Here is a 17261-nt window from a genome sequence, read left to right as displayed (position 1 = left end):
ATAATCTGAATAAGAAAGTCTTCTGTGGACCCTCTGGCAAGCCCTGGGACAGGGAGGGCATCAAGGGAGAGGCTGCAGCATGTAGCGTTGCAGAGATTTTGGTCAGTGCTGTGGTCCATAGGCAGAGAGAGGCAGGCTGCTGTAACTTAGACAAACTTCCTTCAAGGGAGTGTACGTTGCACTGGAGGCTTCTCCAGCCCCTGGAGCAGTCCAGTATTAGGAGAGCACAAATATGGCTTCAAGCCAGCCTGGGCTGCAAGTTTTGTGCTACCCCTCTTAGTGACGAAGCACAGAATCTCACCACTGAGGGGTGTTTAACCGGTGTTTCAAACCATGTTAGCTACTTGATTTTTAAAAGCATCTTTTTGTCATCTAGACAGAGCTAGTGCACAGAGAAGTCATGTCATCATGTCATGGCTAAAATCCCCCAGGGCACTAGAATTTTGCAAGGCTGATCTATTGGTTTGCTTTGCCCAGGGCTACTCCCACCAGAAGGGTAAAAAGAGAGGGTCAGGGACTTCTCTAGCAATATCAGTTACTGCCATTTCAGGTGTTCTGCAAAGTGGGTGGAAGTTTGCTTTTGTAGGCAGAATCAGTTGTCCACACACTAGTGGGCACTCAGAACTGGAAGCTGGAGCTGAAAGTTTGGCCCTAAAAGATTCACTTCAGATGTTCTACCAAATGTTTCTAATAAAAATAATAATTACAATTAGATGCCATCTTTCAGAACCTCAGAAGGAGAATTTTTTCTTGTTCTTTCCTTTGTCATACAATGTTCATTGGTGTGTTTTAGTGCCAGCACCTGCCTGTTGTATAGTCATTTTGGAACAGTATTGCTCATTGTCATTGTTTTGATGCTGTTTTTCTTACATTTGACCCAGAGAACTGTAAAACCCTTAGGGGGTGAAGTTCTGTCTCCAATTAAGTCAGTGAAAGTTTTGCTGTTGACTTCAGTGGAACCAGAATTTCATCCTTAATTTTCTCAGATATCTAGTTTAAAAAGAGTTGGGATGAAGGGCAGAGCTAGTGCAAACATGTATTTTTGTCAGGATGACCAGCAAAGCAGGTGGCAGAAAAGTTGGTGAAAGCAGAGAGTTTAATTTTCTGTAACAGATGAATGCTTCATCTTTTGAGTTATTGAGTGGTATGCTACCATTTCTGTCCTTTTTAATGCATTTTTTTCTTCCATAACTGGAAATGAAGTGCAGTGAAAATTGTAGCCTTCCAGGGTTTATCTGGAATTTTGATCGAAACTATAGTAAAGAACAGAATTATTAGACCCGTAGATGAACATGATTTGGGGAAGAGTCAACACTGCTTTTGTAAAGGGAAACCATGCCTCACCTGTCTATTAGAAATCTTTGAGAGGATCAACAAACATGTAGACCAGGGTGATCCAGCGGGTCTAGTATATTTGGACTTTCAGAAAGCCTTTGACAAGGTCCCTCACCAAAGACTCTTAAGCAAACTAAGCAGTCATGGAATAAGAGGGAAGGTCTTCTTATGGATCAGTAACTGGTTAAAAGACAGGAAGCAATGGCTAGGAATACCTGGTCAGTTTTCAGGATGGAGAGAGAGAAATAATGGATCTGTACAACATATTCATAAATGATCTCTAAAAGAGGCAAATGGTGAGGTGACAAACTTTGCAGATGATACAAAATTACTCAAGATAGTTAAGTCCAAAGCAAACTGCGAAGAGTCAGAAAAGGATCTCACAAAACTGGTTGACTGTGCAACAAAATGGCAGATGAAATTCAATGTAGATAAATGCAAAGTAATGCACATACAAAATGATGGGGTCTAAATTAGTTGTTACCACTCAGTAAAAAGATTTTTGAGTCATTGTGAATAGTTCTCTGAAAACATCAACTCAGTATGCAGCAGCAATCCAAAAAAATAAAGGGATGCAACCATATGCTCTGGATGTCTCCAAACCTGACTGCCAAATGCAGGGGATGGATCACTTGATGTTTGCCTTGTTCTGTTCATTCCCTTTGAAGCACCTGGCATTGGCAACTGTCAGAAGACAGGATACTGGGATAGATGGACTGGTCTGACCCAGTATGGCCGTTCTTATGTTAGTTCTTTATAAATACCGCGATGGGGATTGTGTAAAAACATAAGTAAATAGCAAACAGTTTTCCTGCTGTGCACAAATGACTTGATCTAGATCCCATTCAGACTGTCATAAAGCAATGAAGTTAGGGTCCTTGGGGCCACTCCTTCATTGTAATCCTTTGAAAACACTATTGACGAATGATGACTTAAACTTCCATATGGGAGCTGCTAGAGTGGTGGCAGAGTGGGATAAGACCAGCCTCAGGGAATGATTAATTTGTCATACAGTTGATATTTTTACTCTCCAGATCATCAGAACTTTGTTAACTCAGTACCACAAGCAGCTGACCCTTTGAGTAGCATTGCTGTTGCTCTTGGAGAAATCCCTGCAGTGCATTACTCACACACAGACACAGACAGTCTTTGGTCAGAAGATGCCTGAATGTCAGTAGCCAGACCCCAAAGAAGATTGGTGACTGATTAAAATGGAGAGGGGAATGAAATAACTTTCACAAAAAAAATGCAACAGCATGAGAGATGAACTAAGATTTCAATCTCTCCATTTTTATCCAGTATCTTCTTTTCTTCTCCAGTCACTCAACTATTGCAGCATCAGGAAATTACTGTGACCCTTTAAATATTTAAACCTAAAAAGAAAGCATGACTTGACAAATGGATTATAATGAAAAATAACAAATATATTTGAGGGCATAAAAAGAACATAGTACTCCTAAAAAATTAAATTGGAGCTACCCCACAGAAGGACAGATTCAATTAGATGTAGACACTTCCTTGGTTACTTCCAACTTGAGATCTACATATAATACTTTTGGGAGTGGGACTATGCCCAGAATCTCAGGATTTAGTGACTTGGGGAGGTGCATGACTCCACCATATGCTCCACATTTTCCCTCGCTTGATGTAAAGGCTTGGTATGCTAGGATTCAGCATCACGTATGTAGCTCAAACTTCACCTGAAACTACAGTAACCTCCAAACAGCCATTTTTGATTGAAGCTTGTTTTGTTAGGTTCTTCCCTTGCTGTAGGTATTATAGTTTAGAGGGGGAAGAACCTCAACAAACTTCTGGCTTTTGATTCAGCTCAAGGCTCTTGACTGAATTTCCCTGAACTCTCTTCTTTAATGAACTGCAGTCATCATTGTTTACCCTCTTCATAGTTTTCCTATCTTATTAACTAGCTCTCCTTACAAGAATAATGAAGTAGAGCAGAACAAATTGCTGGCTAGGGCTGCTCCAGCTTTCTTGAAAGGCAAAGGGTAAGTTAGAGAGTATGTTGGTAGCTTGCACTAACACAACTACTGAAAAAATTCTTCTGTATTTCCCCCATTTTTTTTAATCTAGACACTTTTTTTCACAAGAAAATTACAATATCTCTATAACCTAACTAACCCACTGAACTAAGTAGGCTTTGTTTAAATGCTTATATTTACATACCTATTATCTTGATCAGATACTTTCAAACATACCTACTCTTGATTTCAATCTGTTAATCATACGTGTGCATGTGTATATATACTACATAAATTATTTTTATTATCCATATAATGTATATTACATATATACTACCTATAATATATTAAAATTGGCAAACTTCATAATCTGTAGTATTTTTAAAGTAATTTTCTTTATAGGACTAACACATGGTATGATCCTGCCTGGTGCTGAAGCTCCTTCAGCTCCCATTGACTTCAACAGGAGTTGAAGGTGTTCTGCATGTTCTAGAAGGTTCCCCCCATCTTGCAGGATCGGTTGCCTAATCAAGTCGAATTGTACCATTTTACACAACTAGAGTAAATAAAAATGTCAACACTTTAGTTTTTTTCTAAGAACATTTATTGCTCATTCTTAAATCCCCATTTCACAGTCTTACTTGCTCCTGCTTTTTCTGTTTATTTCTCTCTGTCTGTCCGGATCACACCCTTTTTCCCCCCAACCCTGTTTCAGGTTACAGTACAGCCTCGATGTTGCAGACAGGCTGGCCGATGAACATGTACTCATCGGGTTGTATGTCAACATGCTCCAGAGCAACCCCTCACGGTTAGTGCAGGTTTGGCACCTTTGGGGGTTCTTTAGCAGAGGGACATTGATCTGCTTAAATTAAATCACAGCCCAATGCACTTAGTATTTTCTAACTGCTTTAGCGGAAGCAGATACTTTAAAACATTAATCCAAAGAGTGGATGTTTGTGCTTTCAAGACTTGACTCCTCCCTGTGCTGGAGGGTCATGGAATTGCTAACATTCTTTCTAGGAATGTTAAATAGCAAAGTACTGTAAATAATAGCTTGGCTAAAAATTACCAGGCATACTGGTTTGTGAAACTATTTAGTAGTCAGTACTGTACTTGTTGATGGTACATAAACCTATCCACACCAGTGATTTAGAAGCTTTCTCCTTTCAAGGAATTAATTTTTGTGGTGGAACATAATGTGCTGTTCCCGTTTATTGTGTAAGTGAGAAACGGTGGTGGTACAGTCAAAAATAGGAAATGGCTTATTAGCCCATCAGAGGAGGAGCATTGTTTCAGTTGTCAATTTGTACATAAGTAAGCCATTCTTCTTAAATCTGGCTGTCTTCTGCCATGTCTAAGCTTGTGTCTATATATTTTTGCCATTATCTCTAACTCAGAGCAAAGTATGGCCAATTTTGAAGCAGGTAAGTTGCATATAGCTCTTTTCTTCTGCCTGACTAAATATTTAACACTATGTCCTCCCAAAAATATCTGCTGCCATCAGGATTGGGATGGTAGCCTCAACGCAGGCCAGCCTAGGTTGGAGAAAAGCCTGCCGGCTGTGCGGTGGCAAGGAAACTTTCATCCCTGCAACTCCACACCAGGAAGATGGGGAGGAGTTTAATATGCAAATAATTATAGATTCTTCTTTGAGTGCTGGTCCCTATTTGTATTCCACATATGTGTGCGCATGTGCACCATATGCCTGAGACTGGAAATTCTTGCAAGTAGTGTCAGTCTGCGCCTGCCCCCTGGATCTCCTCATGCTCAGTGCCAGCGGTATAAGAGGAGGTGCAGACCATCTCTCTCTCCCTCTCCAATTCCCTCTTACTGTTTTATGGCCTTAATCCTAATCCTCTGTGTCTGGAGTTACCCTTGTAATGCCTTTGTCTCTGTAAATATAATTGTACGCAGTTTGTTAGTGGTTTTATCGTGGTTTCTATAGTTTTTTCCTAGTTAATGTAGCTTAGTATTTTCTCAGTCCCCACTTTTGAGAGCAGGACTATGCCCAGAATCCCAGGATTTAAAAACTGACTTTACTGACTGGGGAAGGTACATGTCTCCACCAAGTGCACTATTTGTTGTTCCTTCCCACCTCGGACCCAAGAGCATCAAGGGAAAGGGCTCTACTTCAAGTATCTCATAGTTCCCCCCCCGAAAAAGGGGAAGATGAAGGCCCATTCTCAACCTATGTCAGCTAAATATTTTTATTCACAAATTAAAATTCTGCATGGTTACACTGGCATCAGTAATTCCCTCCTTAGAAAAAGAAATGTTTCACAGCTCTTGTCATCAAAAAAAAGCTTATGTTCATGTGGACATTCACCCACCCCACAGACGGTTCCTCAGATTTCTGCTGGGACAAGAATACTATCAGTTCAGGGTACCCTGTTTGGGCTGGCAGCAGCATCCAGGGTCTTCATGAAGATCGTCTCATCTGTGCTGCTACCACTTAGACCAAATGGCTACACTGTCTTCACATACTTTACTCACATACTTTACCACTGTGTGTGTGCAGAATTCATGTCACCTGCCGATTTCTTTGCTTCCCCGCAGAAAAATGATTTTCTGAAGGGGAAGCAAAGGGAAGACTCAAGCAGGCACCCGCTCCTCCCCAACAATGTGGATGCATCATTTTGGGCACCTGGAGAAGCTGGCAAAGAGATAAATCACTGCAGGGAGAGGTGCAACGAGGAAGGCAGGGCTGGGGATGCCCCAGCCAGTGGCTCCTACTCTGCGCCAGCTCATCTGCCAGTCCTGGCTGGGCTGGGGCAGACAGGACTTGCTCTTCCTCTGAAAGGAGCGGCTGTGGGCAGGTCAGAACCACCCCTAGAAACCTCCCCCGGCTGCAGGAAGCTCCATACACACACTCCCCACCCTCATTGCTCCTCAGCCACATGAGCAGGGGTCACTGTACAGGGAGCTGCTCCCCCCATCCACCCAATCCCTGTGCATCTGGACCCCGCATACCAAGACATCATCCCCTGCACCCAGAAACCGCCCCCCCCCACTGAGTCCATCCCCTGCACCCCCACCTCGCTGAGCCTCACCTCCTGCAGTTGGACCCCCCCACACTGAACCCCACCACCCTTCACCCACACCACCCCGGCGGGTGAGCCCCCTGCACCCAGACCCCCGACCAGCTGCATCCCCTGCCCCACTCCCTCAGCACCCAGGCCCACCTACTGAGCCCCATTTCCCCTGCAGCTGGAACCCCCCCCGGATGAGCTCCTGTGCCTCCAGATTCCCTTGCCCCCACACTGAGCCACCTGCACCCAGATTGCTCCACACACAGCCTTCTCAGCCCACACCTAGATCCCCACACACACATTTGGATCCTGCGGGCTTTTTAAGCCTGCCTGCCCACGCCCCTTGGTGCACCTGGCACGGAGGAGCAGTGCCCTCAGGGTGTTTCTGAGGCAGGCCTGGCCCTTGCGCTGTGTCAGGGTAGGGTGCAGCCCCATCACCAAGTCTATGTCCCTGGTGGGGGGGAGGGTTGCAGGCTGATCTCCCACCTTTGGGCAACCAGTGGTCTGTGCTCCCTACTGCCATGCTGAAGCCTCCACATTTATTTATTGACAAAATTTGCAGAATTTTAAAATATTACATGCAAAAAAAATTTGGCGGGGGGGGATTGTCACAGAATTCCCTCAGGAATAAAACTTGCTTCTAACAGCTCGATTCTGTCTGGATGTCCAGAGAGCAACGTTGTCCTTGCTTTGCCTCCTGGCATCTATGGGGATCTGCCTAAACATGGAAAAGTCTGCTCTGGCTCCCACATTACTCATAGACTTTATAAGGCCAACCCTGAACTTGACTGCAGCAGGAGCATACCTACAGACTTCATGCCATGAACACTGTGATAAACCAAGTCTCTCACAAACCCCAAATATCAGTTCAAGTCTTTCTCAGCTGGGCCACAAAACCTCCTGCACTTACATAATACCATTTGCCAGACTATATCTCCCTTGTCATACTGGCCTGAGCCAGGCTTTTAATACACCAGACAGACACAGCATGAACACCACAGTGCCAGGGATTTTCTCATCTGGTGAACATCCAAAACACATGTGCATTGGAGTCCATTTCCTACCTGCTACACCCAATGTGACCATAATCATGGATATGTACCTCATAGGCTGGGGAGCCCACATGGGCAATCACATGGTTCAAGGTACATGGTCACCTCGACAGGCCAGGATACATATCAATCTTTAGGAACTAAGAGCGATCAGACAGGCATGCAGTGCATTCCTAGCACTCATATGATCTAGATATGTCTGGATAATGTCAGGAAACATGACGACCATCTTCTATATAAACAAAAAGGGAGAGCTATGAGCCTTCTCACTGTGCATAGAGGCAGATCTGGTGCATCTGTAACCACATAATAATTTCTTTGACTTACCTTTCTGGTGCTCAGAACTCACTGGCGAATAACCCTAGCAGACACTTTGCCACCAGTCACGAATGGAAGTTACACGATTCAGTTCTGAACAACAACTATTTTCAGTTAGTGGGGAGTGCCATCTTGGGACTTGTTCGCCTCCCAAGTAAACAAGAAGCTCAGTGTCTATTATTCCAGAGCAGCACAAAGTCTAGACTGCAGGGGCATTGTCCTTCTCTTTCCCTAGACAGGCCACCAGAGGAATGCCTTTCCTCCAATCTCGCTACTACCCCAAGTTCTACAGAAGCTTCGTCATGACAAAGCACAAGTCATTCTCATTGCACCCAATTGTCCCAGACAATTCTGGTTTCCATACCTTCTACGAATGTCAATCCAGCAACTCAGCATTCAGCCCCTCCCGGAGCTGCTAATTCAGGAGAATGACAGTATCGGATATCCCAACCTGGACTCTCTCCACCTCACGGCTTGGTATTTGGATGGACATCAGAGCTAGAACACTCGTGTTCAGAGGCTATTGAAACTATTCTTAATTCCATCAGGAAAGATTCTACCAGAAAATTTTACATAGCCAAATGGAGGCATTTTGCTCCCTAGTGCATTAGAATCAGTTATTGGGGCCAGCAGGTATTCCTGCTCTTTTAAACCACCTCCTCACTCTCAAGACCATCAGGTCTTTCTGTTTGCTGCTAAGTGGACTGTAGCAAGCTATCAGGGCATTCCACCCTCCGGTAAATGGCTGTTCTATTTTTATTCACCCAGTAACAGATTCCTAAAGGGCCAGACTACAGTGGGACCTCAATCTCATACTTTCAGCGCTTATTGGGCCACCTTTCGAACCACTGGCCACATGCTTGATATCTCACCTGTCCTTAAAGGTTGCCTCCCTACGTGCCATTACATTGGCCAGGAGGGTGGTTGAACTGAGAGTCCTCGTGGCCTATCTGCCATATACCACATTTTATAAAGAGAAGGTGTCCCTTCACCTCCTTACAAAGTTCCTGCTGAATGTAATTTCCAGGTTCCACATAAACCAATCAATTCACTTACTGCTATTTTTCCTGAAGCCTTATGCCTCCAGTGAGATAAAGAGACTTAACTTTCTCAATGACAGATGAGCACTGGTATTCTACATTAAAAGAATGAACCTGTTTAGAAAATCACCTAGACTATTTGTTGCTATAACAAAGTGAGTAAGGGACAAACAATATCTGCTCAGAGCCATGGATTTCTGGCTGTATCTTCCCTTGCTCTCAGCACATTTACCTCCCCTAGACGGGCTGAGGGCCCATTCCACTAGAGCACAGGCAACCTCAGTAGCAACTCTTTGAGAAGTGCTGGATACTTGTAAGGCAGCAACCTGGAGTTCCACCCACACTTTCACAAAACATTATGCTTTGGTCCAAGCTTCTTCTGCCAATGCCACCATTAAAATTGCAATGCTACAGATAACTGTGCCACCTGCATCCTCAGAGGGTAATATTTGACTACTGCTTGTGTGGAACACACATAAGGACCAGCACTTGAAGAAGAAATGGAGGTTACTTACCTGTAACTGGAGGTTCTTTGAGATGTGTGGTCCCTATCTCTATTCCACTACTTGCCCTCCTCCCCTTTGCTTCGGATTATGACTAGATTCACGGTAGAGAAGGAATTGAAGAGGCAGTTGGTCCACATCTCCCCTTATACCCTTGATACTGAGCACAAGGAGATCCAGGGTGCAGGTACAGAATAATAGCTGCTATGTGAAAGAATTTCCAGTCTCATAAACATGCGGCACATGTGTAGCCATGTTGGAATACAGATAAGGACCACACATCTTGAAGAACCTTCTGTTACAGGTAAGTAACTTCCATTTTGTAAAACGTGTCAGAAATAATCTGTATAGAGTTTCTTACGAAATTGTGCCCACCTTTTTCAGTTGTTTTTACTTCCAGATTTTCCTACTGCTGTTGTAACATGTCACTTCAGATAATGCACTAGGAAATGTTGTGTCAGTACCCTTTTTATAAAGACAGTGAGCAGCTTCCCTTTGGAGAGTGAGTGCAGTGGCTCTCTAAAATGGTAGTGTCTAATTCTGCTCTCAGACTTGTATGTTATTGCTACTTAAGCCAGTGGGAACTATCAATGTATATTGGAGGAAGGAATCTGCCCAAACCCTTAGTGTAGTCCAGAGTTTCCGCCTGGACTATGGGGCCAGTTTGAATTTACTACTCTCCATTGCTGCTGTACTAAACAGCAGACTGAATTTGTTTGGAGTGAGAAGATTGGATAACAAGCCTTTTAAATGCTACTATCCTGTGGAATTTCATTTCTGTCTCCATATTTCAACAAGCAAGATTTTAAAAAAAAACTGTTCGCTTAGCAGCTGCCAAATAAGGCTGGAAGGGGGCTGGATGGAAGTGTGTTCAGAGTGACTCTCCCTCCCTAGGCTAGTGAAGCTTGAATGTGTCACATTCACGATGCATTTTTACTTCAGAGGAGAACACCAGCCAGAGCACTCTGTCAGTGTTTCCTGCTGGCATTTGTCCTTTATCCTCCTAATTGTACCAGATATCAGTAAAATTTCTTCCTATTATAGTGGCAAGTTCACATAAATACAGTTAAGGTGGTCTCCACCAGGGCCAGCTCAAGGTTTTTTGCCGCCTCAAGCAAAAAAAAATTTTGGCTGCCCCCTACCCCAGCCCTGGGCTCTTACCCCTCACACACACCAGTGCCCTCCCCCACCCACAGCCCCTGCCGCCCCAGCCCTGGGCTCTCTCCCCCACCCACACCCCCGCCACCCCAGTGCTGTGCTCCCCCCCACCAGTGCTGACTCCACCCACTCCCCCTCTTGCCTCCAGCCGGTCCGGCGCTAGCAGAGTCAGGGTAAGCAGCGGGGCTCCCAGGCCGCACCTCAGCCCAGGGTCCCTCCAGCCAGGGCTTCCGCCTCCAGGGCCAGCCAAGACCCAGGAGGGCAGAGCCGGGGGACTGCCCTGGCAGGGGGCTGAGGAGCCGGGGCAAGGTAGCCCCAGAGGGAGCGGAGCCCCAGAGAGCGGGACGTGGGCCCCGCACAGCAGCACTCCGCTCTCTATGACCCCGCTGCTGCTGCTTCTGGCCGCCCTGGGCGGCTCGGGTCGCTTTGCGCGGCTGCGGCGCTGGGGGGCGGCCGCCCTGCGGCACCTGCAGGCGGCTCTGTGTGCCCAACGGAGTGGTCCCCAGCTCGAGTGGCCCCCACTTGGAGTCTGCCCAGCCCAGCCACTAGGTACGGGCACTGCGCCTGCTCCCCCGCGCACGACGCCCTGCTACTGCCAGGGCCGGCTCTAGGCTTTTGCCGGAAGCAAAAAAAAAGATGGCCAGAATGCCACCCCAGAAAATATGCTGCCCCATGCACGTGCTTGGTTTGCTGGTGCCTAGAGCCAGCCCTGGTCTCCACATGTGCAGCAAAAACAAGATATAAATTGTTCCATAGCACATCCCTTTCGTGTTTCTGAAGAGTAGCTGGGGAATGAATGACAAAGTCCCTGATTGTGCAAATAATTGAAGCAGACTATAGTACAAAACATCTGATTACTGACATTTAAAGGTCGCAGTCCTAGCATCCTTGATTAAAAAAAGCTTCAATCATTTATATGAGCTGCCAACTTGACTTTGACACAGAAAATTAGCTTCAAGAGACAGTAGTCTTAGCCATGCAGCGAAGAATGCCCGCCAGTAGTTTTTTTTTTACATTTTTCTCTGCTACCAATTGAAGAATAGAGAGAAAAAGAATAGTTACACCTAGGGAAAGATAAGAAAGCAAACATTCAGAAGCCACCTGGTGTTTCTGTAGGGTTTCACTGCTATAAACACTGGCGTATCCTCAGATGAGCACTATACTACCTGATAACTAACTGAAGTTTATTATCATGAAGTGCTAAGTGAGGTCTGCTTTCAAGACAGATATAATTACTATTACTTGTGTTTTGGTAGCTCACCTGCCATATGTCACATAGTTTCAAATAGTGTTGTGGCTCTTACATATATTCAAATATTACTGGCAGTCTAACACAAACCCATAGCAGCAACAAAACAATGATTAGGGCTGGAACTTCACCTGGAACTTAAGTCATTGTGCCTAGGTATTGCAGCACATTTGGTAACAAATAACTGACCCCTTCCCCCTGTGACATAATAGTCACAAGAAAGTAAAATAAGAATTCATTGATAGCCTTAAAGGGGGACCATCCAAAAAAACTCAAAAGGCCCAGATCCTCAGTGGATGTAAATCAATGTTCTGGAGAAGTCAGTGGAACATATTGATCTATATCAGCTAAGGATCAACCCCAATATATTTTTTTCAAAATACTTCTTATGTGCATTGGAAATAAATTTGATTTTTAATATTACTTTTCACTGCATATATTTACTTCTTACATTTCATTTTCTATCATTTGGACACTGAAAGTACAGCCCCCGCCCCCCCCAGTCACTTTCTGTTTCTCACAGGCTTGTTTAATGTGGTGATCCACAATACTTCAGAGGACTATATAAACAAGGAAACAATCTGTTTATTATAAACTAAGTTGTCCAAAGCATCCACTGTCAATATGTCTGGTCCCTGCGATTTTAAAATGCAATACAGTTTAAAAATATGTAAAACATTTATTTCTTGAAAATGTTTGATTCATTTTAGATTTCATAAAATCTTTGTTCCTAACTCACTAAGCTATTTATAAATGCCCCTTCTGAAATTTCTGGGTTTTGTTCATTTAAGTTAGACACATCACATTTTAGTAATGTAGGCAAAAATTTAAAGTGTAAATAGGACGAGATCTTCAGTTGATAGAAAATGGTTTCTAGTGGTTCCTAAAGATACCTGGATGTAATGTATTGAACTACACTGATTCATATTTCTGTGCTGTTAAAGACTTAAGAGGGTTAAATATATTCCACATTAGGATACTAAGTGTGCACAGTACTTTCACCAGCATTCAGATAATAAAATCTTGGTGATTTAAAATTTAAAAAATATTACATACCTTGGAAAAAAAAATCAGAAGACAACTCCCAGTTTACAGTGCCTTATACTGTTTAGAATATGCATTTGGTGTCCAGAATTAGATATTCGGTTCATTCACATTTGGAAGAATATCCCTACAGATGTGATTGGCTAGAAACTTACCCTTTATGTTATTTAAATGAAGGCTTAGTTTCTGTAGGAATATATCATGAAGCCCTTATTTGATACCCCTATGGCAAGACTATGGGATTTCATATTCTGGAGGCATTTGTAACCAATAACGACAACAAGAAGCCCATATTACTTACTGGCTAATGACTTTGTTGGGCTTTGTGGGGCAAGCTGATGCTCATTCAGTTTAAGCTATTGCACAATTCTGATCAAACTTACAACAGGAAGTCCCACAATGTGCATGGTGCAGCAAATACTTCAGTTTCCCATATTTAGGCTGAAGAGATTAAATCAGAATGACCCCATTTCACTGTCTTAAGAGACATTGCTTCAGTAGAAAAGAAACCTTATGAAAAATATCATTAATTTGAGCTATTTCCCGATGCCAAAGAATAGTGTCCAACTCAAGTGAAAGGAATAGGAGATGATCGTGGAGGTGAGGTATCCACCTTAATACACGATGGTCATGCCCTCTTCTTTTGATAAGACCAGAACAAAGTAGACTCCTTTATCCACAAAAACAACGAGGAGTCCGGTGGCACCTTAAAGACTAACAGATTTATTTGGGCATAAGCTTTTGTGAGTAAAAATATATATTTTACCTATATATATATAGGTAAATTTTTTTTGCCTGTATCTCTAATTTTCACTCCATGGATCTGAAGAAGTGGGTTTTTTACCCACGAAAGCTTATGCCCAAATAAATCTGTTAGTCTTTAAGGTGCCACCGGACTCCTTGTTGTTTTTGTGGTTACAGACTAACATGGCTACCCCTCTGATACTAGACTCCTTTAGATTATTAACAGTTAGCTGAATTCCGAGTCTCCCCAAGAAAGACCTGCAGCAAAAGCTAGGAGCCTTAGTCTTGCGGAACCCCTAGCTAATGTGGTGTCAAAAAGAGCCTGCTCCACCTGCAGCAGCCTGCCCAAGGAAAAGAGAAACAGCATGTTTTAATGGATTTGTAAACATTAATATGGGCTTGTTGAGGCAGAACAATTCTGTCTTCGTGGTAGTGATTCATGGCAACGTACCTGTAAATATAGGAAATAGTTTCTGTGAATGTTACATGTCGTGTTGTAGCCAAGTTGATCCCAAGTTGTTAGAGAGACCAGGTGGGTGAGGTAATAGCTTTTCTTGGATGAACTTCTGTTGGTGAGAGACAAGCTTTTAATCATACACAGAGCTCTTCTTCAGGCCGGGGAAAATAACTCAAGAGCATCACAGCTAAATGCAGGATGGAGCAAATTGTTTAGTATAAGTAGTTAACACACATTTCAAGGGACCATTCAAGGTGACATGGCCCGTTGACACCCCTCTAGTCATAGGGAGGAAAGGAAGTGAGGGAGGAAAAGCAGCTGCAGGGGGGGTGGGCGGGAAGTTGGTAGTGGGTTACAGATGGTTGTAATAAGCCATAAATCCAGTGTCTCCATTCAGTCCATGATTTTTAGTGTTTAGCAAAGTTACAAATTTAAGTTCCCAGGCTCATCTTTTGAAAGCGCCATGCACAGGGCCAGCGTTAGACTTGGTGGGGCCCAGGGCAGAAACTAAAGAGTGAGCTCCCAGCCTGCCTCCCCTACCTGCTCACACATTGGATTTCTGCAATGTTTCTGAAGCCGAAGCCTGAGCCCTACCGTGTGGGCTTGAAGCCAAAGGCCAATCCTGGCAATTGCCCTGCTTGCTACGCCCTAATGCTGACCCTGGATGTGCAGGTTCCTGTGAGGATGAGGATATTTCCAAGAATGTAGCAGTCTTCTCGCAGAAATGAGAAGCCAACAAAAACTTAGGGAGTAGGAAGATGAGATGGTAAGTTAACTGTTATCAACAGCATGGACTTCAAACCACCAACTCTGGTTGTTCTGTGAGCTCTTTGACAGTACAGTTTTAAATTGATTTTCCATATAATTTTGTTCTTGGGACAAGTCACAGAAGTAAAGAATAGGTTAACACAATAAACAGCCTTTTGTCAAGTCACCCTCCTAAGACGAGCAAAAAAAATGTGAAAACAAAATCAGCGTTTGCCAGTAATATTCATACAAAAGTTCTCTTTGAAAAGGGGAGAAACGCTGCAATTTGAGAGTTCAGGTAAAATTCCTGATAGTCTAATTTTCCCCACCCCAACTCCCTACTTTAGCAAAACTGAGGGTGCAAGTCCATCCATTAGGTTTCAGAATCAGTATATTAGCCAGAAATGGTCTCATGAATTCTGTTACCAAGATATATGGGTTTTATGCAGTGCCATTGTACCAGCAACAGTATTGGCACTTTGCTCCATATGACAATAAGAGTGATGTAATCCCAATAGCCTGAAAGTTATTACAAAGTCTTTAAATAAAGAAATTAAGTGTTGGAATGACTGTTTAACATTCTAAATATTTGAGGCTCATCAGCCGTTCATATAAACACCTTACATCAGAAATATTGAAATCATGAGATTTCTCAAAGGGATACCTCATTCACTCTTGTGAATATCCCAAATTCTACACATAATTTGTAAATATGCTTTAATATCACATTCCACCTTTATTCATGAAGTTGTGGGGAAAAAGTATAACCGTATGAATTATGGCACATCATAACTCTGCAACTTAAAATCTTGGAATTTCCAGATTAAACATATTGTTCATACACAATGGTGAATGATCACGTACAACAGACACATTTCAGAATATAATGTATCTTGGTCATTATATTTCTTCTGAAATTCCAGAACATTTGTGCAAATAACTTGAAGCATTACTAGCCCATAGTTCACACACTGCTGCAATATGTACCGTACTATATGCATCTATGTGTAAGTGCATGCCCCAAGGCATTTAATATGAAGTGAGATAACTGTAAGAACCAGAAAGTTGAAGTAACTTTATTCATTTGTAAAATTATTTCAGTTAATCCTTTTAACTACACTCCAGATTTATGCTACTCTGTCAATCCACATCATTATCTGTGATTTTTCAGGGTTTATAATATGGTTGTAAATTGCTACACAAATGACAATTGATGCTGGAATATCCACTTTTGTCAATTGTTATAATGTGATGTCTTATTGAAAAACACTGAAAATTAACTACGTTGTCACTAAATTAATCCTTATTACATGGTTTGTGTAATTTCATGTGGCTGAGAGTTATTCCCCTGGAGTGGGGATCATTGTTTATCGCTTGGGTAATATAGTAGTACTGTAGATGAAATATGTAGAAGAAATGTAGCTGATTATAAACTGGGAATTTATTCAATTGCACAATCAAAAAGGGAAAATCACTTTGAGCTTGGTTCTTCCTTCACACGAGGGTAAACCAAGAGTACATTACAATCAGTGGTGTAAGTGAGAGCAGAAATAAATCTCTTGTATATACAGTGAAATAAATTAAACATCATTTTAAATAAACTAAAATGACCACTAGTTCTTTTCTACTCCAAGTACTATCAGAAGTGGAATAAATAGTCAGCCACCAAGGCTTAGTTCACGCAGCTCGCATCTCTGGTTAACTCTTCGTCACTTTGGTGAATTTCTAGCCTTCACTCTGTTAGTCTCACTGGTATTCTGAGGTTAAGACAAAGTTTCCTTTTCTCTCTTACTATTACCTCAACAAGTCAGAACAATTCTATATGGTTTCTGGCTCCAGGCTGCCAACCAGTGAATCCAAGCCACTACCCATCCTTCAAGCGTAGCTTCTAACTTCCAGTGGAATCCTTCAAGCATTAGACCCCCAACCAAAAGATGCACCTTGTGGTTCCTTGAGTTACTGTGGGAGATATAGCTGTAGGAATCTCTCCAATTTCTAATGCATCCCAAAGTAGAACACTCCTATATAACACCTTTTATTATGAGTTACTATTTCTTTTCTCTTGTATATAATTAAAAGCAGTACTCTTTGAGCTGAAACTTGGCTTCTGAAGATGTTATTTAGGAGCAAGTCAATATTTTCATCGTTCTTCCTTTTAGCTGGTTTTGGTCTGCTTGGCTCTTTTTAAAGTTGTAACTATTTAGAAAATTCACAGGTTTTCAGGTTTTTAATTTTGCAATCGTTTGACTAAAACATGGCCTCCATTTAAAATAACATTTGTCAAGTGACTAGCCTATAAGGTGAATGATCTGATTTGCCTTTGATATTCCTAGAATAAGAAATGTAAACAGTTGAGATATTTTAAAGTGATTCTAGCATATAAGCAGTAATTTTTTAAATATTTTTTTCCTAATAAAAAATCTTTGTTAATATTCTGAATGAGGGACCAAAGTAAACTCTCTTTGAAAATGTAGTGGCTAATATAGTTGTAAGAGGTAGCAGGATTTTATTAATTTTAAAATCAATAGAAGTTGTGGGGCAATGGCTTGTCCCTGCATGATGATCTGAAAATTTACCTCTAAGTGTCAGAAACTGAGAGAGGAGGCTGA

At 42.6% G+C, this 17261-nt stretch overlaps 1 protein-coding gene across 14 annotated transcripts in view; it reads left to right on the top strand.

Moving 5' to 3' along the window:
* DTNA (dystrobrevin alpha) overlaps positions 1 to 17261 on the top strand; it is a 299292-nt gene that overhangs the window by 242143 nt on the left and 39888 nt on the right. For 9 of the 14 annotated variants that reach the window (XM_045004598.1, XM_045004596.1, XM_045004590.1 and 6 more), the window contains 2 exons: positions 3261 to 3338; positions 4027 to 4119. The exons of 4 other annotated variants lie outside the window; for them this stretch is intronic. In XM_045004598.1, the coding sequence (XP_044860533.1) occupies positions 3261 to 3338; positions 4027 to 4119 (171 nt within the window). Of the gene's footprint in view, positions 1 to 3260; positions 3339 to 3713; positions 4120 to 17261 lie in introns of those variants that run through there. One more of the 14 variants, XM_045004602.1, reaches the window with a different exon arrangement.

Source organism: Mauremys mutica, chromosome 2 (genome assembly GCF_020497125.1).
Source record: "Mauremys mutica isolate MM-2020 ecotype Southern chromosome 2, ASM2049712v1, whole genome shotgun sequence".
Taxonomy (NCBI): Eukaryota; Metazoa; Chordata; order Testudines; family Geoemydidae; genus Mauremys; species Mauremys mutica.
Note: the sequence above shows the minus strand (reverse complement) of the source record. Positions and strands in the feature narration are given on the sequence as shown.